Source organism: Megachile rotundata, chromosome 1 (assembly GCF_050947335.1).
Source record: "Megachile rotundata isolate GNS110a chromosome 1, iyMegRotu1, whole genome shotgun sequence".
Classification (NCBI taxonomy): Eukaryota; Metazoa; Arthropoda; class Insecta; order Hymenoptera; family Megachilidae; genus Megachile; species Megachile rotundata.
The window spans coordinates 11,470,573-11,498,439 of record NC_134983.1 but is presented as its reverse complement, the minus strand read 5'-3'; the positions used below and the strand labels follow the sequence as shown (position 1 = coordinate 11,498,439).

Sequence of the window (27,867 nt, the reverse complement as noted above, 5' to 3'; positions counted from 1 at the left end):
TTCAAATATCTTAAATTGAAGTTGTCTAATAGATACCGCTAGATGGCTTAGCATTCTATTATCCAATCAATTTGTTTTAATTTTACGTTCATCTCAATACTAAAAACAAACTATGAGACATTATTTGAGGTATGTTATAATTATGGAACAATTTACACAAATTATTCAAGTTACATAAATATTTACAGAACAAAATAATTTTCTGCTGCGTTAATTTTATTGGACTTCGTCAGATGACGCTAGGTACGCTGTCTCAAAAGTTACCATTTTATACTAATTTTAGGGGAATATATAATGGTTACTAAATGTTTATGAATTATTAAATTAGTCACTATAAAACAGCGCCCTGTCTTTTTTACTACTAAACAAATTATATGAAACTGCAGTATTTTCGATCAAGAAAACAAATTTGTAGAATGGCTGTGCAATCGAAGAGACTATTTGATTATTCAGATTCGATTCAATTAGAGAGTTCAATTACGGCAATTTAGACTAATTCGAAGGCAAAACTGAATTAAGATAGTAACCCTTTCAGATTCACTATAATTACCTACTGTTATCTCAACTATTGCAATTTACGGTCAACTAAAATTTTATTAGTATTGACGCATCAACCTTGCCTGGCAACTTGGAAAATGACACAAAAATTGAGGCGTTCAATAATATTAAATTCTATCATTTTATTCTTCGTTAATTCAAATGGATTTTTAAGTGCTTCATTTGCAGTGTCGTGATCAGCTCGGATAAAATTATAAAATTTCTATATAAAATAGTATATTTTATACATAATTACAAAAGTAGGACTTGTAATATATGTTTATTTAAATGTACTACACACATGTGTTCTTTATATTATATTCATACATACATATTCTCATAATATATCTACAATACTTCAGATGTTTGATATGCAGTTAAATTGTGTCAACATAGCTGGGTTAAAAATATAAATTTTCTATAGAAAATAGAATATAATGTTTCATACATAATTACGAATGTAGGACTTGTAATATGTATGTACTTATTTAAATGCACTACACACATGTATTGCTTATAATATATTTATACATTTGTACTCTCTATTAAGCAAACCGTATACTTCAAATGATAGAATATTTAAATACAAAAATTTCACCAAAAGTGTAAACTAAAAGTAACAGGATTTGTTATGAATAATTATTTGTTAGCCAACATGACACAATTCTTTCCTACATTTCAAACAAAGTATTCCAAAGCCTGTAATAAAAGAGAGTATAATAAGCGACTGCGTACGCGTATAATATTCTAATTAAAGGATGAAAATAAGGGCAAAATTATATTTTATGTAAGGTAAATCGTGCGTTACCAGCTTTGCGAACAGTTTCAGCAAGGTCGATCGCCGGCAGTATAGTTTTCGATGATAATTATACGCATCGGTCGCGCCTATTACACGCGCGCGCGTAATCGTTCCGGGCGCGAAATAACTATAATTTACGCGTATCACCTTATTCCGTATGCTGACTATGGTCATAAAGTATTTGTGCTGGCCGACCACGCCGTCGAAAATTATAATCAACCGCGAATTATTTAAGTTACCAATTTTATTTCGCTTCGTCCTCGTCCGTCGTGGACGAGTTCTGCGGATACGCGAACAGCTTTTCGACTCGTTCGTCGGCGAACATCTAGAAGACAGAGGCTGTCCGCTCTATTATTAGGCGTAATGGTTCGGGAAAACTTTCATTAACTTGTCCGATGCCTAATTCATGAGACGACCGACGAGATACCGTGTAATCGGTGCCTCCTCCGATCCCTTTCAATCGAACCCAATCGAGGAAATCATTTCAGATGTAGAAAAAACAAATCTACCACTTTCTTCCTGACTTCTACGTCTATCATAGCTCTTCTATTATACTTAGTTTTAATTCTCTTGGGATCATTTCTTTATGTGTAATTTTGAGAGCTACGTAGCTGCTTAATTATATTGCCGCTTCGACGAGATTCTTTACAAACAAGTTTTATACACATCGGTTATCTTGAGGTTCATGAAGATATATATTTTCGTATTTGCAAATTGAGACATTTAATAATTTTGTAACAACCGTAGAAATTAAGAAACTGAAGTACAAAAATATTGAAATCTTCAAGTTCATGAAGATATAATTTTCATATTTTTAAATTGAAAAATTTAGTAATGTGAAACATTTGCAGAAATTGGACAACGGAAATTAAGACACTGAAGTACAAAAATATTGAAATTAAGTAAAAAAATGTAGGAATATGTTTTTAAATTTGCAGACTCGATTCAGAGACGATACAATTAGTTAATGGAACCTGAAAATTCAGAAGCTTCGAAATAAATCATTTTTGAATTAGAAAAAATAAAGCAATGATCTTATGTAAATACCTGTGGCATCATACTCCATAAACAAAACAGCAATACCATAATCGCTGACGTAAGAAAAGAAGAATCTGTCTATTTTTACAAACCCGCCATGGCTTCATTTAAAAATGAAATTAGCAATCGTGATGCGACTATTAACCTTCGCCATATGTATCCTATTTCTGCGCTGTCGAACAACCATCTGCAACACTTGTTTCGATCTCAGACGCGTACACGATCAGCCTTAAATTTGTATCGAGGCTGTGATACTTGTACGAAGTCCGTAGATTAGCACGATGGTATGTGTTATGCGTGATGTTTAATGCATGGCGTTTCGCCGTGTGCGTTGGGGGCGTAGAAAATTGAATCAGAATTCGGATCGATACGCGACAGGAGCTCAGGAAGTTCACTTATCTGCTATCTGGACCCGATGCTGGTCCATTGAATCGAACAGAAACGACCGATTCGTTTAATAGGTCGAATTTCACCCGGCTTCGGTGGATTCGCTGATTAAAATGGCTCGTGCAAATTTATATTTATACTGATAACGTTCTGCGAAGTTAAAGGATCTTGTATTTTTAGATTTTTTATTTTTGTACTCTTTTGGCTACGATATTTTCTGTCGTGCAATCTATGGTGTTTCTGAATACTTTATTTGTGTTTTTGTTGTGTTTGTGTTTTCAACGTAAAAATATTTTTGTAATTGTTTATATTATAATTGTCATTAATGGATAGGATGTGGAAAATCATCAAGTGACCCTAATAAAAAGTGTTAGTATGGATATACATAGCAATGTTAAATACATTGAATGAATGAATTTAAATACTATAACTGTACAGATAACGTAATCTCGTTCCAAGAATCACAGAATAACGTCCGACGAATTTCACTGAATTTTTAACAGAGATGGCATTATTGTCGTCGCTCACGAGGCAAAATACACGAAATGGCGGAAAGAAAGTCTGTGATGTATTAGCCAGAATCACGTAGTTTCCAGAACAACTAAATTTTCCGGCACGCAAGGGCCAACAAGGAGGATTGGCCATGCTGTTTCGCTGGAAACGGCACCGGGAAAGACGAAACCGGAAGCAACGAGCTGCAAACGCGAAATCCACTCGAAATTGCCGCTGGGTAGCTCGTCTGCACGCCAGATGAATGGAATTTCCGGTTGGAAGTTCGGTTTTGCTTGTTTTTTCTTTCTGAAATAAAAAGAAACTTGAGAATCGACGAATCGTACGAGATGCAGGTGAATTACGTTAATCTTTGTAAACTTTGATTTTTTTTATGTTAAAGAGTAATCAATTTTTTCGAATGCATGATAGTTCATTTTTGAGTGACTATCGGTAGGAGTTTGGAAATTGTAATAAGTTAATTAAGTTATGTTGCGGGGCATATAGACATTTTGGGTTGGTATTTGGAAATCTTTAGGAATCTACGTACTCAAGTTTTCAGAATTTGGAATTTTGTATATTTAAAAATTTTCAGTGTTTCAAATACCGAAATCTAGTTCTGTAAATTTCTCTAATTTTCAGATCCCTAACTCCTCATTTTCTCAAATTCGTAAACTTTCATATTTAATTTCTAATTTCAAGAATCTAAACCCAAGTCCCTAATTTGCGAATAGAAAGTCCAGGGTTTCCAAAGATCCGAAACCTTGAAAAATTCTTACTTTTCCAAACTATCAAATTTCCAAGTTCCTAATATGTCCTATACTATACTTCCAAATCCCCAAATTCCCGAATCTCTAAATTTTCAAATCTCCGAATTCCCAACTTTCTGAAGTCCTAGAAAATAAATTTTTAAAGTCATTAAGAAGTTGAAAACTTGAAAACTTGCTAGTTTATAAATTTCAAACATACACAACTAATTAGAAAATGTATTTATTTAAAAAATATACGCAATACATATAATATATGCAACAACAGTCGATAAATCGAATATCTTTCCTTAGCGTCGCCATTTCCTCAACACAACTCAATCATGGCGCGCCATTGAATCAAACTTCCCCAAGATTACTCGATTGTAAATTGTTCTTCTATCTTTGTCAAACTGAAACACATTGTCATGTTAAATCATTCAAGAAAAGTAAGATCATTTGATCAAAGTGGACAACTGTAAGAAGATCTATATACTTTTCAAAAACTTCATTGAATTCATTGTGAAGTCAATAGTACCGTTTCTTCCTGAAATGTCAGATTCTGACTAGAGGATTCAGAATAAGAAAATTGCAGCTGGTTTTCAATTGAACTACCTCGTAACAAATGTATGCTTCGAGAAAGGCTTACGATTTGAATTTAAAAGGGTGTTCTTCTTCTTGGTGTTCATCTCGATTCGAACTTCAGAAATATTCAGGGGAATCTACATATGTAGAACTAGAGTGTCTTTAAAGAGAAAGATCATGGAAATTTTCCGGCTGTTCAAAATTTGAAAGCTTTCAAGCTAAAATTAATGTATTACAAATTTTCAAATCGTAAGTTTGTAAAGTTTGGAATTTTGGTATTTTGATTTTAGGCGTAGAAGAATTTCTGAATTTTCAAATTCCTAAATTTTCAAATTCCCGAATTCCTAAATTCCTAAATTCCCAAATTCCCAAATTTTCAAATTTCCAAGTTCCCAAATTCGCAAATTCCCAAATTCCCAAATTCCCAAATTCCCAAATTCCCAAATTTCCAAATTCCCAAGTTCCCAAATTCCCAAATACCCAAATTCCCAAATTCCCAAATTCCCAAGTTTCCAAATTCCCAAATTCCCAAGTTCCCAAATTCCCAAATTCCCAAATTCCCAAACTCCCATATTCTCAAATTCCCAAATTCCCAAATTCCCAAATTCCCAAGTTCCCAAATTCCCAAATTCCCAAATTCCCAAATTCCCAAGTTCCCAAATTCTCAAATTCTCAAATTCTCAAATTCTCCAACCCTCAAATCCACAAATTCCAGAGTTTCAAACTCCCCAAAGTTCTCACCCTTCAAACACCCAACATCTCCAATACTCAAATCCCCAAATTACAACTTTTCCAAAAAGTCCAAGTCTTCAAATTTCAAATTTGCAAACCTGCAGATATCCAATTCTCCATAAAAGAACCTCAAAATATCCAAACTACATTAAACTCTTCAACTTAATCCTACACTTAATCTTACACTCTCATATAGACATTTAAACAAAATCATAATGAAAATTGTATTATTTTTTAAACCGTGTTGGTCAAAATACAAAAGGGTTCTCGGGGTCTAGTTCCTGGGACCCTTTCGAAGTCAGGGGTCCGCCAGAGAATTTATGACAGAAAATACACGCAATAAAACGGTACGGTAACACGGTTGCAAAAATACGACCGTTCAGAAATTATGCGGAAAATGAAGCCGGCCACCGGTCACCGTTCGTTCATCGTTTAAACTAAATGGCGTGTCTCGACATCGTTTAAACGACTTCTTTCTTTTTTCGCCCCTCTCTTTATTTCTTAAAATGATCGCGACCGTTATTATAGAAACGAAAGGACTGCGAAAGGGTTGGAGAAGTGAAAAACAAGAGGAGGCTAGTGGAATTGATGCTTACTTTTATTCTGATGATTTGTGAAATTGTCTCCTAGGCGAATTGTTGGATTTTATGTCCAAAAGGGATGTGATGTTCACTGTGTCGCCCCTTCTTTTTAAAATATTATCGAAGTAAAATTTGTAGTGTAACAAGGACTTGTAAGAAGGAAGTGTTTATTGGAAAATTTACAAATACAATTTTTATAGTTAAACTATTATAAAAGTTTGTATTTCAAATTCAAAACTAACTGGTTACGATAATGTTTTGACTCTACCAGTTCTTTCAAAACTAATCTTCTGACTGTAGTTTCTTCTATATGTCTGAAGATAAATCTTTTATCATAATGGCTACATATGTTCTACATTAATTTACTTAATATAAAATGATATTTAGTGATTAATTTCAGACACTTTAAAATTTCATTCAACTATGTGAAAATGTTTCTGATATATCAATTTATGAGTAGAGCTTCCATACAAGATTTCTCATAAGTCCCAAATAACCAATGATCCAACACAATTTCATGATGTAGAAATGTCAAATACTTCTTGAAACTTCAAGTTGAAATGTGAAGTTTGTCAAAAGTACATGAACGCATCATCTTATCAGAAAATCATCACTATCTTATTAGATAAAATAAACAATTTATAACCAGTGTTAACAACAGATTTCCAACATTAATACTTTTTCTGTTACAAATTATAACAGTCTCTATCCGAGCAGAATGAAGTCCAAGGCAGAGAAATTCGTCCCATGCAAATATCCTGAGGGTGATCCTTGAATTCTTCCTTTAGAAAAGCAGGACGAAGGTCCTGTAAGAAGGGGTTGCGCAAAGGTGGTCAGTGAATTTATAACGCAAAATACGCGCAATAAAATCGAGACTACCGTACCGAGGAACACTAATACGCACGCAATAAAACAGCCCCGTGGCGTAGGTTCCGAAACAACCCCCTCGAGGTACCGTGCCGGTTCGTCCTTTAACCCATTGGCACGATTTAAATATTATCTTGTAAGGGGATGGATTTAATACATTTATAATTGTACACGGGAGTGTCAGGGCGGGGCCGGGTCATTGGTCGGACATCAGTGACCCTTCCGGATGACCTCCGCAAGGGTCATCGTCCACCGCGTCTTGTAACCTTTTTTTTTATTCCTTTTTAAGGCTTAGAACACTTCACTTGGAAACTACCGAGTCGATCGAGCGAAATTTAGGGCACGGGCCTTACCGGTTTCACGATTTCGCCCTCTTCGTCCCGGAACGGGCCGAGGGGCTGCTTCGGGGCGGTCACCGAACGGAACCATTCGAGATGTTATCGAAGATCGTTCTGTATGTCTAGATTACATTTTCTTCTTTATTTGATATTTATGCAAAATTCTATTATACCTCTACTCAACCCTTATACTTTATTAGTTACACTCATTGTAATTAATAATTTATTTCTGAAATAAATTTCCAAGAATCCTTGGTGTAATTTATAAAAATGTAATTATTTTAACAAATCTTTGAATTTCAACTTGATATACTATGTGGGGAGTGAAGCGTGCGACACGTGTAGTGGAAAAATTATGTTAAGACAAAATACGATCGACGGGAGAAAGAACGCCGAACAGGGCGCGTAGCACGGACAGTCTTTGTCCAGCATCGAAAGCATTCACAACGTTAATTGTTCTTTTAAATATATATACACATTTATTATTCATATTCAGTGTGTCGATTATTCACCTTCATCTTTAGTTTTATTTTATTTTCGAGGATCCTCAACCTGAAATATCCTTTAGGAAGATTCAGTCAAGCAAATAGGATCCCACATTTGGGGGCTCGTCCAAGATCTAAGGTGAGAGTTGATACAGTTTAAAGACGATATAAAGACAAAGTTGATTGAAAGTGCCGCGCGAGGAAAGTTGACCACGCGTGTGAAATAAGAAGTGTAAAAGTAAGTGTGAGTGTCGATAAAGCTGTGACAAGGGCTCAAAGATGATGCACGAGGCAAATCAAGAAAGTCAAGGAAGTGGGTGCGATGAGCTCGACGAGACGATTGTCGAAAACGCACCTCAAGGAAGAAGATGTCTAGAACGGAAAGTGAAAGAAAAAAGTGTAGCGATTCCTGAAGTCGCAAGTTACACGCATGAACAGATAGACAGTATGAAACTCGCGGAATTAAGAGAAGCGACAACAAAATTAGGATTATCCAGCAGGGGTAATAAGCAAGCGCTAAGAAATCGCTTAAAAGACGCGATGGAAGACGAAGAAGAAGAAGATAGTGAAGAAGAAGAATCAGATCACGAGAACGACAGGCGAAGAAACGAAGGAAGAGGAACGATCAACACAATCACACGACAAGTTGCGTCGTTTACAATAAAGGATGTAGAAGACAGTCTGGCCCACTTCAGCGGAGACGATAAGCTGCCGATACAGCAGTGGATCAACGAGTTTGAAGATACAAGTGCATTATTAGGATGGAACGAATTACAGAAGTTTATTTACGGGAAGCGGATGCTGACGGGATCGGCAAGGCAGTTTATCACCTTCGAGAGAGCGGTTAAGACATGGGACGATCTAAAACGTAGGTTGATTGAAGAATTCAAAACTGAAATAAATCCGGCGACGATTCATTCACAATTATTGAGGCGCAAGCAACAGCCGAATGAAAGTAGTCGTAAGTATATTTATAGTATGCAAGAAATAGCGAGTCAGGGTAGCATCGAGGAAATAGCGGTTATTCAGTATATCGCAGACGGTTTACAAGGGGAACGCCGCGATAAAATTATGTTGTATGGGTCGCGAACGTTAAAAGAATTGAAAAAGAATATCGAAATATTTGACAAAGTAAAAGAAGGTACGAGACAAAGTATGCGTGTTAGAGACGAACAAAAGAAAGTAGCATCGGCGCGTGTCGTTGCATCGACAGCGGCGAAGAAACATTGTTATGGTTGCGGTTCGAGTGAGCATGATTATCGAGTATGTCCAGATAAAGACAAAGGAATGAAATGTTTTAAATGTAATAGTTTCGGGCATATAGCATCTCATTGTAAGCTAGATCGGTCGGATAAAAAAGTATCGAGCGTTAATAGTATACATACTTCCACCGATAAAGTCGCGATTAAAATTAACGGTTTACACACATATGCGTTACTAGATACAGGCAGCGAAGTAAGCGTAGTAAACTACAATGTTTATAATCAAATAGGAAGACCGGTATTGTACGAAACATTTCGACGATTTACAGGGTTCGGTAACGCGTTAACGAAACCGTTAGGAAAGTTTACGGCAAAGATTAACATTGGAAACGATCTATTCCAAACGAACGTATTTGTAGTTAATGAAACGGATATGCGAGACGAAGTTTTGCTTGGAAAAGAACTACTCAACGATTTAGATATTCGTATAAACAAAGGATCGGTAGAAATACGGCGAGCGAATGAAAGATCGCGTGACGCGGCGGAGAAACAATCGATAGAGGCGGTCAACGACGAAAGTCGCGACAAAGGCAGCGTATTAATAAATAGAAGCGATCAAAACGAAAACAAGGAAATCTACGAAATTAATAGAATGATGAGAATAAACTATGTAGAAACAGGCGAAATTGATGTAAAGCATTCCTATAAAGTGCGCGTAGAGAATTTAATACAAAATTATGAACCACATGTCAAAACGGATACACGGACGGAAACTAGAATAACACTGTTGGACACTATCCCCGTTTGTTCTAAACCAAGGCGGTTAGCCCCTAAAGAGAAGAAAGTAGTAACTCAGCAGATAGATGAGTGGTTGAAAGAAGGAATTATTCGTCCGAGTATAAGCGATTATAGCAGTCCGGTAGTAGTAGTACCAAAGAAAGGCGGAACATATAGGGTGTGCATAGATTACCGTAGATTAAACGCGAAAATGGTAAGAGACAGATTTCCAATGCCGTTAATCGAAGATTGTATTGATGCGCTAACGCGAGCAAAAGTATTCTCAACAATTGACCTTAAGAACGGGTTTTTTCATGTTAACATCGCGGAAGATAGTCGAAAATTTACCTCATTTGTTACTCCAGACGGACAATTTGAATTTCTGAAAACGCCATTTGGATTGTGTAATAGTCCTACCAGTTTTTTAAGATTTATTGACGAGGTTTTTGGCGATTTAATAAGAAGAAAAGTAGTTTTAGCGTACGTAGATGACCTGATTATTCCTGGCATTGATGATGAAGATGCATATAGAAGATTAGAGGAAACGTTACAGGTAGCAGCTCAAAATGGGTTAATTATAAATTGGAATAAATCTAAATTTCTTCAAACGAATATAGAATTTTTGGGACATGTGATAGAGGATGGGAATATTCGCCCATCACCGGCGAAAATAAAAGCGGTACAGGGATTTCCGGAACCGACGAATAAGAAACATGTTCAGAGTTTTTTAGGATTGACCGGGTACTTCCGTAAATTTATTGAAAGTTATGCGAAATTAGCTAAACCGTTATCAGATCTGTTAAAATTAAATAAAGTTTTTGTTTTCGGTACGGCCGAGAGAAAGTCATTTGCGGATTTGAAGTATGTTTTATCTAAAGAACCGGTGTTGCGCATTTACGATCCTGAAGCAATAACAGAACTTCACACAGACGCAAGCATAGAAGGATTAGGCGCTGTATTATTACAAAGGTACGATAATGAAAAGTATTGTCACCCAGTATATTTCATGAGTCGCAAAACGTCAGAAGCCGAGCGAAAATATCATTCCTATGAATTAGAGATTTTAGCCATAATTAAAGCCGTTCAGAAGTTTAGAGTTTATTTATTAGGAGTTAAGTTTAGACTAGTTACGGATTGCCAAGCGTTTCAGAAAACGCTTAAAAAGAAAGATTTGTCACCGAAGGTTGCCAGATGGGCACTGTCGTTAGAGGAATTTGAGTTCGAAGTTGAGCACCGCGCGGGAGAAAAGTTAAAACACGCAGATGCGCTCAGTCGTTTCCCAGTTATGTGTATTGAGGATACGTTAGGACAAAACATTAGAAAGAAACAAGAAGAGGAAGAAAGATTGCGCGTTATACGTCAGATATTAGAAAAGGAACCTTACGAAGATTATTTTATAGAGAACAATATTTTAATGAAACGCGTACTTGATAAAAATGTAATTGTTTTACCTACAAGCATGCAGATTAACGTAATTAAGAAAATTCACGAGAATGGACATTTTTCGGTACGCAAGGTAGCGGAAAGGATTAAAGAGGAATTTTATGTACCTAATTTAAATGAAAAAATAGAGAAAGTCATTAGTTGTTGTATACCATGTATCTTAGCGGAGCGTAAACAGGGAAAAAGGGAAGGTCAGTTACAGCCGATACCGAAGGGGGACAGACCTCTTGAGACGTATCACATAGATCACATAGGACCGATGACGACAACATGTAAATTGTATAAACATATTTTAGTGATAGTAGATGGATTTTCCAAATTTGTTTGGTTGTACCCTACGAAATCGACGACGACGAAAGAAGTATTAGACAAACTGACGATACAACAAAAGACATTCGGTAACCCGACACGTATAATCACGGACAGAGGGACAGCATTTACATCGAGAGATTTTAAAGAATATTGCGCGACGGAAAGAATTGAACACATTTTAACGACCACGGGTGTTCCGAGAGGAAATGGACAGGTCGAACGAATTAATCGCATTATTATTCCAGTATTAACGAAGTTATCAATAGATGCACCAGATAAATGGTATAAAGAAATAGATAGAGTTCAAAGAGGGATTAATAGCACTTATCAACGTAGTATAGATACATCACCTTTCGAAATTATGTTCGGTTTAAAGATGAAGCAACGCGACGATATTGTACTGTTAGAATTAATACGAAAAGAAGCGATAGCTCAATTCGTTGATGAGCGCGTAGAATTAAGAAAAACAGCGAAAGAAAATTTGTTAAAGGTACAGGAAGAGAATCGGCGTAATTATAATCGTAGATGTAAGAAAGCGACTGTGTATCAGGAAGGCGATCTAGTTGCGATAAAGCGTACTCAATTTGGAACCGGATTAAAAATTCAGAAGAAATATTTAGGACCGTATAAAGTGTCTAGTTTTAAGGGAAATAATCGGTATGAAGTGATTCGTGTTGGCAAAGGTGAAGGACCGAGCATTACCACAACCGCGGCAGACCATATGAAACCGTTTAAAGAATTCTCTTCGGAGACCGAAGAATTTGCAGGTATGGCCGAGTGTGGGGAGTGAAGCGTGCGACACGTGTAGTGGAAAAATTATGTTAAGACAAAATACGATCGACGGGAGAAAGAACGCCGAACAGGGCGCGTAGCACGGACAGTCTTTGTCCAGCATCGAAAGCATTCACAACGTTAATTGTTCTTTTAAATATATATACACATTTATTATTCATATTCAGTGTGTCGATTATTCACCTTCATCTTTAGTTTTATTTTATTTTCGAGGATCCTCAACCTGAAATATCCTTTAGGAAGATTCAGTCAAGCAAATAGGATCCCACATACTATGTCATTTTACTTTCAACGTTCAAATTAAATAAATTCATTAACCGCTAGTATCATTGGTCTTCTAACAAATGACTGTAATATTTCACCCTTGCAACTGTGATATTAGTGACATCGTCATTAATTTAACCTAACACTTATTTACTCGAATATATCACTTCAACCAACGAATAACATCCAATATTCAACTGTAATTGTAGAACAAGAAAACCTTCGTCCTAAATAATCCCAAGTATCCTTCAAAAGTCCCCAATTGTACATATCATTTGAAATTCCAGAAGCTGACGAGATACGACGGAATTTCGAGAACGTCTGAACATATCGACTAGAACGATATTCACAGGACATTTAAGCGAAGTGTAAAAGTACGGCAAGTGTCTCATGAGAAATGTATTCGTAGCAACGACGAACTGGCCGTTCTGTTCTCTCGTTCACCCTCCCTTCGACCATTCGCACACGTTGGAAGCAGTCCAAGCGTTTTAATTTCGGAAGACGTTGCAATATAACGGTTCCTAGGGAAATTGAAACGCAACCCCTACGTCGGCCCTCGCCGCCGGCCATTTTCGTCCTTCTTCATGCCACCACCGACCCTTTTCTAATTGTTTGGGAGGCCAACGACGTCGGTGCCATGCTTCTCGCATATCGCATACATTACGCATGAATTTCGCCTGTGTCCGTTCCTCCTTCGACGGGACATCGGACGTGTCGGACCCGAGTTATTAGCATCCCTTCTGCCAGCCCCTTCTGCGACCATCCCGTTTCTTCGACTTTTAATTCTTCGGTCAATCGGTCATCCTTGCCATTTATTCGATCTCCAGTCTTTAACAAGGATTAAATTTACAAAACTATTTCATACATTCTCTTTATAACACGCACCCCTAAACATTTTTAAAGAATATTACAAATTTTTGACGCTGTAATTACGCAGTGTTACTTTCATGTATGAACATGTCACCAGATATAAAATTCGAAAAGTCTATAATTTCAGCAAGCAGACTCGTGTATGAACAATTGAATACACTAGCTTAAATATTACATATGTTTTCTTTTTATTTACAAAGATGAAGTACATATTTTAGAATTATTTGATAACTAAGTAATGTTGTAATGAAGTCTGTATAAATTGTAGTATTTAACTACAATGCAATTGAAAATATTCTGAAGTCTCCAGAAATACGCCATAACTGTTTCCAATGAGAGAAAATATTTGATAGAGAGATTTTGCATAAACAATTGGAGTAATTATCAGTGTCGTTCATACATCACTGCCAGTGGTATTATGCCATGGTCCACCTTGGCCTCGCTCATTGTTCTTCTAATTTATGCCAAGGTGGGTCTAGCTGCTGCTCTTCCACCTCCCTTTCATCCCCTTCCGTTCTCCCCGTCGTTTCCATTTCTATTTCACTCGTACGGTGCACCTTGAATTATGGAGTCCGCACCACTAAATCTTTGGGGCTAATTGAATTATTGCTCGAGCCTCGCCAGTGCGCCGCGCCGTTCGGTCTTCAGGGTGCTGGACAAAAAGGCGGCGAAGAAGCAAAGAAATCCTTCCTGCTTGCTTCTCTGACTTGTGCTTCCTTTTTTGGACAGTCATCGGCTGGGAATAATCTTCTCTTTCAATTTTACTCACGATATTTTACGGAACGTGCTTTTCCGCCATTTTAACGAAACAGTCTTAACACATTAATTGTACAAATCTTATCTGATATTTTTATTTTAAGGCATAGATAGAAATGACTTGTTGGAGATACTAAAAATAAATTTTTTAACGTAATAACTCAATTTGTTATTTCAAATTATGAGAGTGATGTTTAATATGCGTGTAGTGTATTTTATATGTAATTATTTTCGTTCTAATTTTAACTGCTTAAATGTAATTATTTTGCATGTAATTTAATAGAACTGTATTTGAGACAGCAGGTAAACAAGTATGAGAGTTCTGTAGTTAAATGAAAAGCTTGTCAGCAATAAACTTTCAGAAAGCCCCACAACTGATTCAGCAGTGAACGTGTTAATAGAACAAGATAAGAATAACAAGTTAAATTATGATACCTGTATAAAATAATGTTATTGTTGTGTTCAGAGTCAGGTTCATAATTAATGATCTTAGAACTAATTAAGATCGTTCCGATAATACGAATTCGATCATAGTGTTCGTAGAATCCGAGGTTGTTACTCTGATTCGAAAATTGCCAAACTGGTTTCGCGAATTGAAAGGTTTATGAAGCCGAAGATGTTTTTCAGCTGGATCTGTTTTTATAAGACCCCGAAGAATAATCTTTAAATTGTTTCCACCGACGAAACGTTTATAGTCGGCAATTCTGATATAAACGATTTGCATAAATGATGGAACACCGAACTAACAAACTGAAAGTCGAATATTTATACATCCAGTGTAGAGAGAAAAAAATAGCGATATTTCTTTTCTTGTTCGAATGTCATCATATATAAAATTATAAAAGCGTATTAACCCTCGGATGACGGGTTACTGATACGACAATCTAAATTTAATTTCAGATACTTTCTTTCCACTCTCTAATCCTTTGAATAATTTTTTTCAATATATCTTGATTAAAAATTTTGGTAGACGAATCGAACCATACAAGTATAATTTACAGTCTTTTCATTTAAAATTCTAATCGATTCTTTATCTAAATTTAATATATTTTACTTAATAGTTTTTGAGTGTATGAGAACCTTTCGTTTGAAAAATATCTAGTTTTTTAAGGTGTTTAGGACTCTACGTGAAAATTGATATTATTGAAAAAATTTGCTAGACTGACATACGGTGCACGTCACATGTTATATTACGCACTGAAGTACGATTTATGCTCATGTAGCACCACAAGCCTTTTAACAGCGTTCTCTGCTACAAGATTTGATAGCTGGATAATTATACTTGATTTTATAAATTTAAACTACTATACCGAATGTATTAAATTATTACAGAATCAAACGAATAATCATAACATTTTTCCTTAAATTTTTCCAAGACGTTCAAAACGAAAGAACGTCAAATAAATCTAGAAGGAACATTAAATATATCATGCAATTCCATATCGTAAAAGGTACGTATAAAGCACACGTTGTTTACAAAGAGAGATATCATCTTAGTGTTAGAATGACATGTTGCACGATAATTTGGTCGAAAAGGGATACAATCTCGAGGACGTATACATAGTTTCAGGGTACGGAAAGAAGAGCGGATAACAGTCAATGTATCGTAATAATATGAAACGACAGAGCGGCGGATCGTTCGATGATTATCTAGAAAGAGTAAGAGATTCTTTGTAAATGACGGGCTCGGAATTTTCAAAATCACATGAGAGGCCAGCTTCCACGAATCCCGCTGATTTATAAGCGACGCCGGCGTTCACGATATTCGTCGCGGGCACGCATGAATAATGCGACGATGACATGCCGGTATTAATATGATAATTCGATTTATTCGGGACCCGTGGCTCCCACGATTTCCACGCCGGCAATCAGCGGATTTCAGACGAACGGAAATACCGTCGGCATCTTTTAAATAGCCAATAATTACGACTATGAGAAGGTAGAACGAAGACCAAACAGAAGAATTTCATTCCTGAAACGTTCGTTCCTGTCACTCGCGAATCCGTACGTTGTAATTACGACACACGCCGTAATAACTCGTAGCTGGATTGGAAATAAGCTCGAAAGCGGAATTATTTATTTAGCTTTCCAAGAATCGGAGAAATATGCGATACATTTTCTGCGTGAATGTGTTTGGTTCAATGGCGCTTCAAATGTGAGATCAATTTATGTGTAGTTTACAAATAATATCGAGTTAATTTACTAGACAGATTTGATGCATTTCTGATATATCAGTCTGCAAGTATAAATTATTATATTCATTATTTTAGTTCATTTATAGACTGTGAATCTCCATACCTTTTGTACCTATATATGTTAAAAATATTCAAACTTTAGTAATGTGTAAAATTGATGAAAGTATTGGAATTCGAAAATTTTAAGATTTATATGTCTGGACATTTGAAAGCTCAAATTTCAGAAATGTATGCGTTTAAAGACTTGTATAAAATGTATAAATGCTAGAATAATGAAATTTGAAAAGATTCAATAACAAAATTTATAAAGAAGGAGTTAAACATTAAGAAAATTTATACAAATCTCAGTGTACTCATTTCAACGAACGTATACAATAAATATCCTTAACATCGTTATACAACCGAATATAATATTAACAAGTATACGTGTAGAATATTAACAAAGTATGTAACAGTTACGAAGGAGCGAACCCATGTCAAGGAATCATACCTCGGGTAACAAATTCCCAATGGGACATAATAATTGGGTCAGTCGAAGCAACAGTCCGACCAATGGTGTTCGTTCCTGGTTGGAGAAAAAAAGTGTTCCAGAAAAAGATCGTCGGCCAGTGGATCGCTAAAAGGGACCAGGAGACAACAAAGTAGGGGGAATTGAATCAGTCGAATCCTTGGACGATCAGGAAGGACACTTGAGGAACACAGGGACACACGAAAATTCGACATGACAATGGTTCTTGGCCGTTGGCGAGATTCATGCACGGCCGTTGATACAGATTTGAATATTAATTTAAGACCGTCCACGGGACGACCAAGGATAATGTCTAGGGTCAGCCACAGCCCCGAACGATAAAGGATCGCCCAGGATTCGTTGCATTCCGTTAATAATGCTACCTTCGTTTCATTCGTAAATCAGATAGTTGTAACGTTTCAGATATCACGATTAAATGTACAGACGTACACATTTTATATTGTAACACAAAACGTGACAAAATAGAGATTTTATACTTCATTCTGATGTAACGTATTTTTGACGAAGTACTTTGTGTTAATAATCCTGTAATTATTCAAACATGAAATGCATGAGATCTTAAGAATGTGCAAGTATATTTAATTGTAAACTTATTCCACTTCAAATTAAAAAATGTTTATTTTTCATGTTCTTCTCTCATCTTTAAAAAAATTTAGGAATAATTGGCCAATTTCCTAGTTAGCCATTTGTGTCTTAATGTATTAGTACGAATAATGTATAAATAAGTATATCCTATCAAAACATTATTGGCATTCATAAAAATTGCACTAACTCCACATAAATATCAAAGAAGTATTGCAGTGACAATTCACAAATTTTTCTTCAGCACACAGCACAGCAGTTACAATTTGCAAACTGATATTACAGTCATATTGCAAACTGCAGTTACATGTACGCTATTTCTTTGCGTAAAATATTGAACATGTTATCAAACATTTGCTTTATGGAACGGTTATTCTTCCACGTTTCGTTCTAACAAATTTCTGACATGTAACAGAGCAAACATTGTCAGCACCCTTAAACCATAGCGAATCTCGGTGCTCTTTTATTTACATTTCACATGGCTGCGTGACGAGATCTCGTGCCAGAGAATCTTCGAAATTTCCACGCCGTTCGGTCGCGGTGGCTGCCATTTGAACTTAAGGCGATATATTTCGTCCGCATTGCCGGGAAAAAAGAGATCAAGAAAGCAGAAAGAAAAAAGTTTCTATTGAATGCAAGAGAAGGAAAAGTAAAAAATGTTCTGCAAGCGGGTAAATATCCTCGATGGCTGCATTTATGGTCAAATTGCGGACAAATGACCGAGTCTCTATGGACCGTGCCAGAAATGACGATCGCAAAAGAGGGAAAAAAACAACGTTCCCCTCAAGTCAGGTTACGAATTTCGTAAAAACGAGCCCGCGAAAGAGATGGAAAAACAGCGGGGCCTGCGACGAAAAGGCGAATAGAAAACGGGCACGCTGTCGTATTGTCCTCGCAACGAGTGGAATCGTGAAATACGATCGGCTTTTAGTAAAATGAGACCAAAATATAGGGTCTCGAGACTGTCTCTCTCGTCCCTCGTTCGAATCTGTTGCCGATCCGTGTTTCTCTCCTCGTCGTCCAAGGAACAATCCGTGAAATGACCATTCCGATTCGGCGTTTTTTGAAAATTCACGTTACAACCGTATTATCACGGGGGATCGTTTCGTGATCTGGTCCTCTCGTCTTTCGCTTTGTCAGTTTGTTTCGTTTTCTTGGGGATACAGGAATTCGAGTGGTCGAACGATTCAAACTCGGATAATGTCGAACACGAGTTTATTTGATTAATTCTTGGATGTTTGAATTTATTAAATTTGCGTATTACTAAGTTACTAAACTTACTCTTTGTGACTCCAATTTTATTGATGACTGAATTTTTTAATTTCTGAATTAGCGAATGTTAAAATTTCCAAGTTACCAAATTTCCAAATCCCTTAATTTATAAATTTAAAAATCTCTAAATTCCTAATTTCTAAATAAGTTTCCCTGTGTCCAAATTTCTACACTCCTGAATTTCGAGGCCCTCTAATCTCTATGTTCCCAAATCCTAATGTTCTCAAATAGTGGCCACAAATTTCTAGAGGCAAATCTCTGGATCCCCAAATCCCAAGGTATCTCCGTACGTATATCTTCAAATTCTTAGACCACCAGTCCCCTAAATTCTCAAATCCCTAGATTCTTATATTCGCATAAACTAGTTCCTCAAAATCCTATAACCTTATTAATCAACCCTCAAATTCTCAAATCTAAAAATCTCTAAAAGTCAGCAAGTTTCAATATACAACTCTATAACAAATACAACTTGTAAACTCTATCCTGAATCTATAACAATTTTTATAAATAAAAAATCTGTTAAATATATTTGAAGCTTGAAAAAGTTCAAACTTGTTGCGATATAAAATTATATCTAATGGCTGCAAACCTGCAATTGTGAAGTATCAAACCGAAATTTGTTCTTAAAAAAAAATTATTATTAAATAATCATGGTATTTAGATTTTGTCCATGTACCAAAGTATCTATGCTCTTCTTTCCTGCTTTGCGTGTTCGGTGCTTTTGATTTCTGTATTCTGGACGCGAAGTGTTGTTCGATCGACCTTAGCTGCGAGGTGAATCGCATCACGTCCCTCTTGAATGTCCTGCGAGATCCTGGCCAAGGACTCCCTAGGTGGCGTAAACGGAATCGAAACTCTTTCTCCAAACTCTTCTTGGCCTGTTGTACCTTGTATTCTATTACTTTTCGATAAGGGTTATCGGACGAAGGTCGGTGAAAGGATAGTGTTATTTATAATAATGGATGGCTGGGACGATCAGATACTTGCCGAAAGTGGAAACGTATTTCTATGTTGTTGGAGCGGTTAGAATATTGAACTGTTTTTGGAGAAATATATATAACACAGCTTTATGTATCATACATTTATTTTATTTACGTATTAACACATTTTTATACAAGATAGTAACAGGTACATTAATAACACGTAATTTGGTAATGAAAGCCCAGAAATTTACAAGTCCAGTGAAACTCAAATTCGTAGGTAAGTAGATTTGAGTTCTTAAAATTTTCAACAAAGAAATTAGCTAATACTATTGATAATATAGCAACTAAAAAAATTGTCCACGTGAACATTAACTTGAAGTACAAAGGAACTTTTATTATCGAAGAGAATAGAAAATGACGGTAATGAAAGGTACACCATCGAAAATCTATTTAAGAAGCAAATTGATGACCAAGAGTCGTACGAATGAATAAGCGGGTCCTGTTTTTTAGATATCATTACATTAAAGGGACAGATGCAGCAGGAACGAGAACAGCAACAGCAGCATCCCTCAGAACCACCCTTGGCGAAGCCACGAGAATATAGAGGACCCTTCGTTTTCAGACATCCCTCCAAGCAGAATAGAGCCAGAACAATCTTCCCTTTATAGGAGACATACGAGGCGATTCGAATCCTGGGAACCGTTTTTTCTCCTTTCTTTATTTATTTTCACCTATCCTTCCTTGCCACCGACTCGTTCTGTCGCGCTTCTGTCTTTCGTGAAGCAATTATTTTCGCAGCTTGGCGTCCTCTTACATCACCGACGAGACAATACACCGTCAGCTTCCACCAGAAGAGGAAACGATGTCAAATACAACGAGTATTTGCAGCTGCTTTCATCGAGCCGACGAAGATGTTCTTTGCTTATAACGATAGCTTGACTAATTTTGTTATGATTTCTTTTAATACATTTATCAGAAAGGGGATATCAATGTTGTATTAAAAATCTAACATTTCAGCAATAATTCAATGGGAACGTGTGCTTGAAAATTTGTAAAGAAAGATGACTGTCAGGAGTTTGATTCCTAAGACCTTGAATCCACAAGATCCACAAACACGTCCTCAAATTTTTAGCTCCCATTGAATCACGTCTTGTCAGTATACTTTCTCATGTACCACATAAATATCGCGTTCTTTAACATCCTGTAAAGCCTCGGACACCCGCCATCAATCTCCGAATTAATCCACAAATTATCCATCGCGCTTAATCCACGCGTTTCGGGCACGTTCGAAAGAGTGATAGAGAGGGGGTTGGTTCCACGAATCGTCGGAGGTTGTTGCTCGTTAACAAAACGAATCTGCCGCGACCGCATACGAAAGCTGGCCCCGTCAGATTTTTCAGGTGTCCAGGTGACAAACGATCGTCGTACGTGCGGATGCATTTCTTCGTGGATTTTCGTAGCCTCGCGTCTCAGAGAAATGAACCTGTTGCGGAGCTTTATGAGGGGCATTAGCATACTTCGTCGTTGGCTCGTCTCGCAAAAGGACCCAGGGATTCGGTGCATCCTTCGTGCATCTCTGAAACAGCTGCGAGATAAAAAGAAGTCGGTAGCCACGGGGAGAGTGCACTTGTTGCGTCAGCGGTGCCGATACAACCCGTATGCCATTTCACTCTATACCCGCGGATAAGGGATGAATTTTTTATCCTGGGACGATGCTTCTTAGAAGAACGGGTCCACGCTGGATGGAAGATCGAGACGAGATTCGAAGCTGTTGTTGGGTAAACTTCTTTCGAAACTTTAGAGAACTGTCGAGGTTTAAGGAGGATTAATGAGAAGTTTGTTCTTGTCTTATTGGATATCTGAAGGGCCAATTTCGGCTTAATGATTACATATTGGAAGGTATTTTTGGTAAGGATACATTTAAATGATGCTGTCAGGAATTATTGAACAAATGTATAAAATTCAGGCTAAATAAATGAGGTGCAATAGATGTATATACAGGAGATTAACACAGTCTTTTTTTAAGACAGTGAATACACTTAGACGCAGGTTCAAGGTCTTAAATTTAGTTGCCAATCTGACAATCAATTTCTTGTACCTACCACGTATCGTTACATGTATTTTATTCTTATACCACATCACATAAAATGTAATCGGTACAACCATTGAATTAAATGCAACAAATTGCCGCAAACTGTCAGTTAAAGGGGAAGTAGCGTGTTTGATGCATCTTCAAAGAGATCGTCTCACCCAAAGGATGAAATCGACTTTACTCAGGAAAAGATACCGAAAACGAACCCTTTCCGTGTCGAAGATACTTAGACTAATCTGGCAATCAATCTTAAGGGCAGACACAGCTAGAAGCCAACAGCTGCTTTCGTGAGAGTCTGTGACGTCATTGAAAAAGGAAGATCACTCCCTTGCAGCATCCTATTCGAATCGAACGACTAACGTGGCCACGATTTTCCCACCCTTAGCTAGCACCTTGTCAGTTTCGCGCAGCTGCTTACCTTTAATCGCCACTTCTGGCTTATCGTGCTTGTTTCACGTTGTTTATTCTCTTCCGAGTCACTTTCTTCCACGAATCATCAAACACCGTATTTGCAATTTCAGTGTTTCAAACGAGATGGGTTTTCTTAAGGTTGTCTTGCTATGATAATTAAATTTGGAATGTTGGTAAATTTTTGCAGTATCAATACTGGGTAAATATCGTAAATACCGAATTCTTCATTCATTAATATATATTTTATTAACTATTAACAATCCTGCAGTCAATTCTTTTCTTCATTAAATGTCCTCATTCTAACATTGTTCTATTTACTTGAATATTTGTGAAGAGCTTGAAATTATTTGTACGTGTAGATTGTGTTTTGTAATAATATCATTACTATAAAATTGGTATATTTCAAACTCAATTGCAATTCAGTTCAAATTTGAGTGAAATAAGTATCAGAAATAATACTTCAAGCTAAGCTCTCATAAATATGAGAACGTGTTCTTCATAACTTTTTTCTGTGTATTTCTATGATGTGCTATGAAATGTTTTGTAACGAACGGTCAAGCAGTAATTTACACAATATTTGCAGTCGTACGTTCGCTTTTATTGCTTGTTTGGAAAGCCAGTTCCCCTATCACGGTGCCCCGTAGGACCCGTGTGGCCAACGACGGATTACACGCTCGTGTCTCACGGGTCAAGATCATCGTACGACCATTAGCCGCGCTCGTCACCTCATAATCCGTCGACACATGACCCCGACTGACCGGAAGCGGACCTACTGGACACTAAAAAAAGAGAACACCCTGTTAAATTCTTGTTCTACTACTTTATGACAAACCAATTATGTGCGTGTGTGTATTCTTTGTCTCAATCTATAAGCAATTCTTATAAAATGTTCCTACTCTTGTTAATTTTGCCTTTAATTTGCTGAAAATTATTTGAAATTTCATTATTATGTATGTAATATAATTATGATAATGTTTAACTAATTATAGTATGTAGTTTGTTGAAAGGGGTATGTAAAGACTCAGCACAATAATTTTGGACGATTTTTGTTTTGAGTAAAAAATATCTTTTTGTAAATCATCAGTTTAAGAGTAAAGTATCTTCGTATGTTATATTCGTATCTTCATATGTTCACAATATGTCCATAAGTATCCACAAATATTCATATATGCATATATGTTCGGACATATCCACATACACATGTGTATATTCACATGTGTACACATACATCTATATATGTCCACACATGTCCACATATATCAACATATATTCACACATATCTACATATATCTACATAATAATATGTTCATATGTCTATAAATACACCTACATATGTCTGCATACCTATATCCACAAATAAGCATATACATCGATTCATATCTACTTATAGTAACATAAGCATATAAGCTATAATCTTATAGCAACCACTGCCTCTATTTTAAAGCTTGTTCTAACCCGGGTAACAGAAATGTCAGCAAGTACGATACAATTCATATTCACGGTACAATTCCTTAATTCATGTCCAACATCTTGCTACTCGTACAACAAGAGCAAGACTCCCGTTAATCCTCTGCGCCATTGTATACGGAGCCAAATTACACGTTACGAAAGGAATTCGAATCTTATCTCATCGATCAAAATTCGCTAACCAGTAGCAGGTCAGATCGTACAGAATACTGTACGATCATTAGCAGCGTTGATCCCTTCATGATCCGTTGACGCATACCCAATCCATGAAGAGTGACCAATCCAGATCGCGAAAAACACGGTGGTGCGTGCCGATCCCGTTTCAACGACCTGTTCTCGATCTTCGGAACCTTTCACCTTTGTAACGAGTTGTCCACGCGATCGCGGATGACCCCTGTCCATCCTGGCCCGCGACGACCGTTGACAGAATTTCCACCCGTCAACCACTTCATTTTGGCAACGTACCAGTTATGGCTAACCGGTGATACGAGAATGGCCGCTTTTCTAGTCGAATCCAGCTCGACAGCAACCTGCGATCAGCGCGTGCTGGCGATCGTCCGCTCAAACGAGATCGACTCCACTCGAAATGAAACAAGATCAATGCCGGGTTTCCGGTTCATAGGACTATACTAGTTTATGAATCCGGTCGATTCGTGTCCCTCGACTTCGTTGACCCGTAGCTCCCACGGGGTCACCCTTCTGAGATGACGAACTGTTTTTAACTCCTCCTCTAACCGCCTATATCGGCCGGTGTATCTGCGCTAACAATCCAGATCCTTGATCTAGGATTAGGATTCGTAATCTACCGGCTATTCACTTTTTGCTAGCTGTTGCATTTATTAGCGAACATTTGCTTTTTGAATGAGTGGGATTTGTTAGGCAGATATGATTAAAGGTGATAAGAAATTTGTTGCCTGGTGAAGTTTTTTTGTCTATAGAGGAACACTACCCAAAGACTATCTGCTCATTGTTTATGTAAATTTTCTAGATGGTATTTTATATTATAAATTTCCAAATACCTGCTATCTTCGATGTAACAAAGAATTTTATTCGCTAAATTGAAGATCATTAATCTTAATCTACTGCTAATCTACTCTAATACACTTCAGAATAATATATATTCCTCCTGAAGTAAAATAATTTTACACATAGTGAATTTCATAGAATACTTTGAGTTCATAATAAATCTTTAGTACTCAAATCTCTAAAGAAAACGAAAGACAATAATATTACCATGAATTATTTACATAACCCAAGAAAAATGTCAAATTCTAAATAAGTAAAGTATCAAGGTATTAAGTGGTAAGTAAAATATCAAACATTTTTGGTTATCGCTAAAGTCGTCAATTCGGATGGATTTTCCCATAGGTATATGTTACCGTTATTTGCATAGGGTTCTGGCGTTTGTATAGACGTCCTGCGAAAAAAGTAAATCGTCCTTTCGGACCCGGAAGGATTTGATTTGACAAGCGGCGATTCCAGAAACCACCTGAGATCATGATCGTCACGGTGGTATGGGGTCCCGTGCGTGGATACTAGTCTGAATTAAGAGGGCTTCTTAAGCCAGTGACACATGAACAGGATCCTCAGGCAGGACCCTCGTCCTTCGTGTAGATCCATAGATATATGACGGCTTATGAGACTCGAGTTCTCGATTTTTGCTTAAGGGAATTTTTCTCTCTATTTCATTCATCTTGATTTTTGTACCTAACTTATTATTTTCGGTACTTTGAAATGGAGGGTCTGGCAATTTTTTAATTTGGATATTCAAAAATTCTTTTATTTTACATTTAGGGATTTGGATATTGGAATTTTGAAGAGATTGAAATTTTGGGAGGTTGGAAATGTGGAAATTTGTGAATTTGGGGAATTTGGGGAATTTGGGGTAATTGGGAAATGGGGGCTTCAGAGAGTTGGTAATTTTGAAGATTGGGGATTTCAGTAAGTGGAAATTTGTGAATTGGGGAATCTAGTAAGTCAGGAAATGGAGAAATTTGGGAATTAGAGAATCGGGGAATTAGGGAACTGGGGAATTAGAGAATTGGAGAATTAGGGAATTGGAGAATTAAGGAATTGGGAAATTAGGGAATGGGAAACTAGGAAATTGGGAAATTGGGAAATTGGGAAATTGGGAAATTGGGAAATTAGGAAATTGGGAAATTGGGAAATGGGGAAATTGAAAAATTGGGATATTGGGAAATTGGGAAATTGGGAAATTGGGAAATTGGAAATTTGAAGAAATTAGAAAGTTTGAATCTTAGGAAATTTGGAAATTGTGGTATTAGAGGATTTAAAATTTGGAAATTGAAAATGTGACAATCTGAAAATACAGAAATTTACATATCTGAAAATTGATCATTCTGTAAATTTTCAAACATAACACTATAAACCCCCTTCCAAACCGTCCTACAACAATAAAATATAATTCGACTAATCTTGAATACCACGTAGTCAATCAACGAACGATTTTACGAAGAACCGGATGAAAATAATCTTCTTGCGAATCGCAGGACCGTCGTATTTCCGTGTAAAGGGTTCCACATAGTGGCAGACCTCTGGAATTCCATACTGATTTCCCTTTCTTTTTCAGGGGGTTGGAAACCGTGAAACGATATCCTAATGGGACTGTGACAGGGACCTGTTCAATGGTCAGAGGTCCAGATGACAAACCGGAAATCGGGTCAGAGGGGTCAGTACGCGAGTCACTGGACGTCGTGAAATCTGGTTCTGAAACGACTCAATCCTCCTCGACGTTCGACCTTTGCTCCCAGGATATAAAAGATCGATCCTTTGCGACGAATCAAAAAGAAATGTTGCCTCCACCTGTTCCGCCATGAATACCTGTATCTTTCTCGAAATATAAATTCAGAGTTTTATAGCAAAATTTATTGCTTCGATACTGCGGAGTTCGAACAAACAGAGCAACTTGCTCGAACAGGTTTTCATTAAAGTGAATTTGTTTGAAGTAGACACACAAAGTTTAATTTATTTTCTTAAGAAATTTTTTAGTTTTCAAGAATATTATTTTTGGAGAAATGATAGTTCTATTCGTTAAGTCAATACATTTGCTTAATTTTTGTTTTAGAAGTTTATCATTACTGGATTTATATTCCTGGAAAAGTTATAATATTCTGATCTGTGATCATTATTGATTTTTAACAAAGAATATTTTTAACCAATAGGTGAAATTGTCGGATAATAAAAATTATTTTAAACAAGAAAGAGTTAGAAATGAAATTGAAAAATATTAAAGCAGTATGATATAAATGAATTATAAATTGCAAAGGAAATTGTGATTGCACGATCAAGTATAGCTAAATATGTCTAAAATTATACCTCGTTTCTTTCAAAATTGCTTAGGTAATTTACCCCAGCTGTAGAAAACGTGATATATTAAACATGAAATAATGTAAAATAATTAGCTAAATAATTTACATTAATTCAGTGTAAATTAAAATTACTAATTACATACTATATACTCGATGCGATATGAATAGACTACGAGTGTTGTAACAAAAAATGACACGAACAGTACACTCCCATTCAGTTCGTCGAGGCGCATTGTACGAATTGAAAAGAGAATTGGAAGGTAATCGATCCATCGATCCACCGACAAGAATCCTTTATCTTTCAGCGTCGGTACGCGTCGGAAGAAAAAGTATGGGGGCCATTGACGAAGTCCGTTTAAGGATCGCGGGCCAGAATCGTCCCGAAAGACGAGTTTCCACCGTGGCACGATTCTCGGCCGTTCACCGAGAAAAACACGACGGGAATCGTTCAGGTAAAGATGAGCCGGCGAATCGTTTCTGTTGTCAGTCCTCCTATCTCCGGAACAATGGCGTCCCGTCGTCGTCTCGTATTCTTCGGCCTAATATTTCTCTCGAAAGCCGGCAGCGTAACGCGACCAGCTCTCCCCAAAAGGGGAGAGAAACAGAGAGACGAAAAACACGCACAGCTAAATGTACGTATAGACACAGAGAAGCGTACGAGAGGGAAAATATCTCGTGATGGCGTCCCGGAAGAAATATACCCCTAACCGTTTCCCATTCGACGATCCCGTCACTTCGTTCGAGGGGTTCGGGTTCGGCTTACTTTCGGCCAAGCAGCTCGCTGATCGTCGAGCGAATTTTTCTATTACGGACAGAAGGGGTGCAGAACACCGTGCCCGGCACCTTCGTCGTCGGATCGACGAAGCTTGAAAGGTGCTTGACGAAACACCAGGGAAACACAGGTACGAAGGGTGAACGAGAGAGAAGTAGGCTGCGGTATTTCGGGACAGAAGGGGTGACACGTTGCACGGATGCTGTGGGAATGTTCTCACAGAGCAGAAGAGATCACCTGTAGCCATTTGGGACAGTATCCTGATCCGGAAGGAGTGCACTTACCCCCAGCGATC

The 27,867-nt window shown here is 37.1% G+C and overlaps 1 protein-coding gene across 3 annotated transcripts in view; it reads left to right on the top strand.

Moving 5' to 3' along the window:
- LOC105661924 (uncharacterized) overlaps positions 1-26,580 on the top strand; it is a 32,710-nt gene extending 6,130 nt beyond the window's left edge. Inside the window, exon 4 of one of the 3 annotated variants that reach the window (XM_012280692.2) lies at positions 26,062-26,580. In XM_012280692.2, coding sequence (XP_012136082.2) covers positions 26,062-26,308 — 247 coding nt within the window. In that variant the 3' untranslated portion in view covers positions 26,309-26,580. The remainder of the gene's footprint in view (positions 1-26,061) is intronic. The other 2 variants (XM_012280693.2, XM_076536155.1) reach the window with 2 other exon arrangements.
- The last annotated feature ends 1,287 nt before the right edge of the window (positions 26,581-27,867 follow it).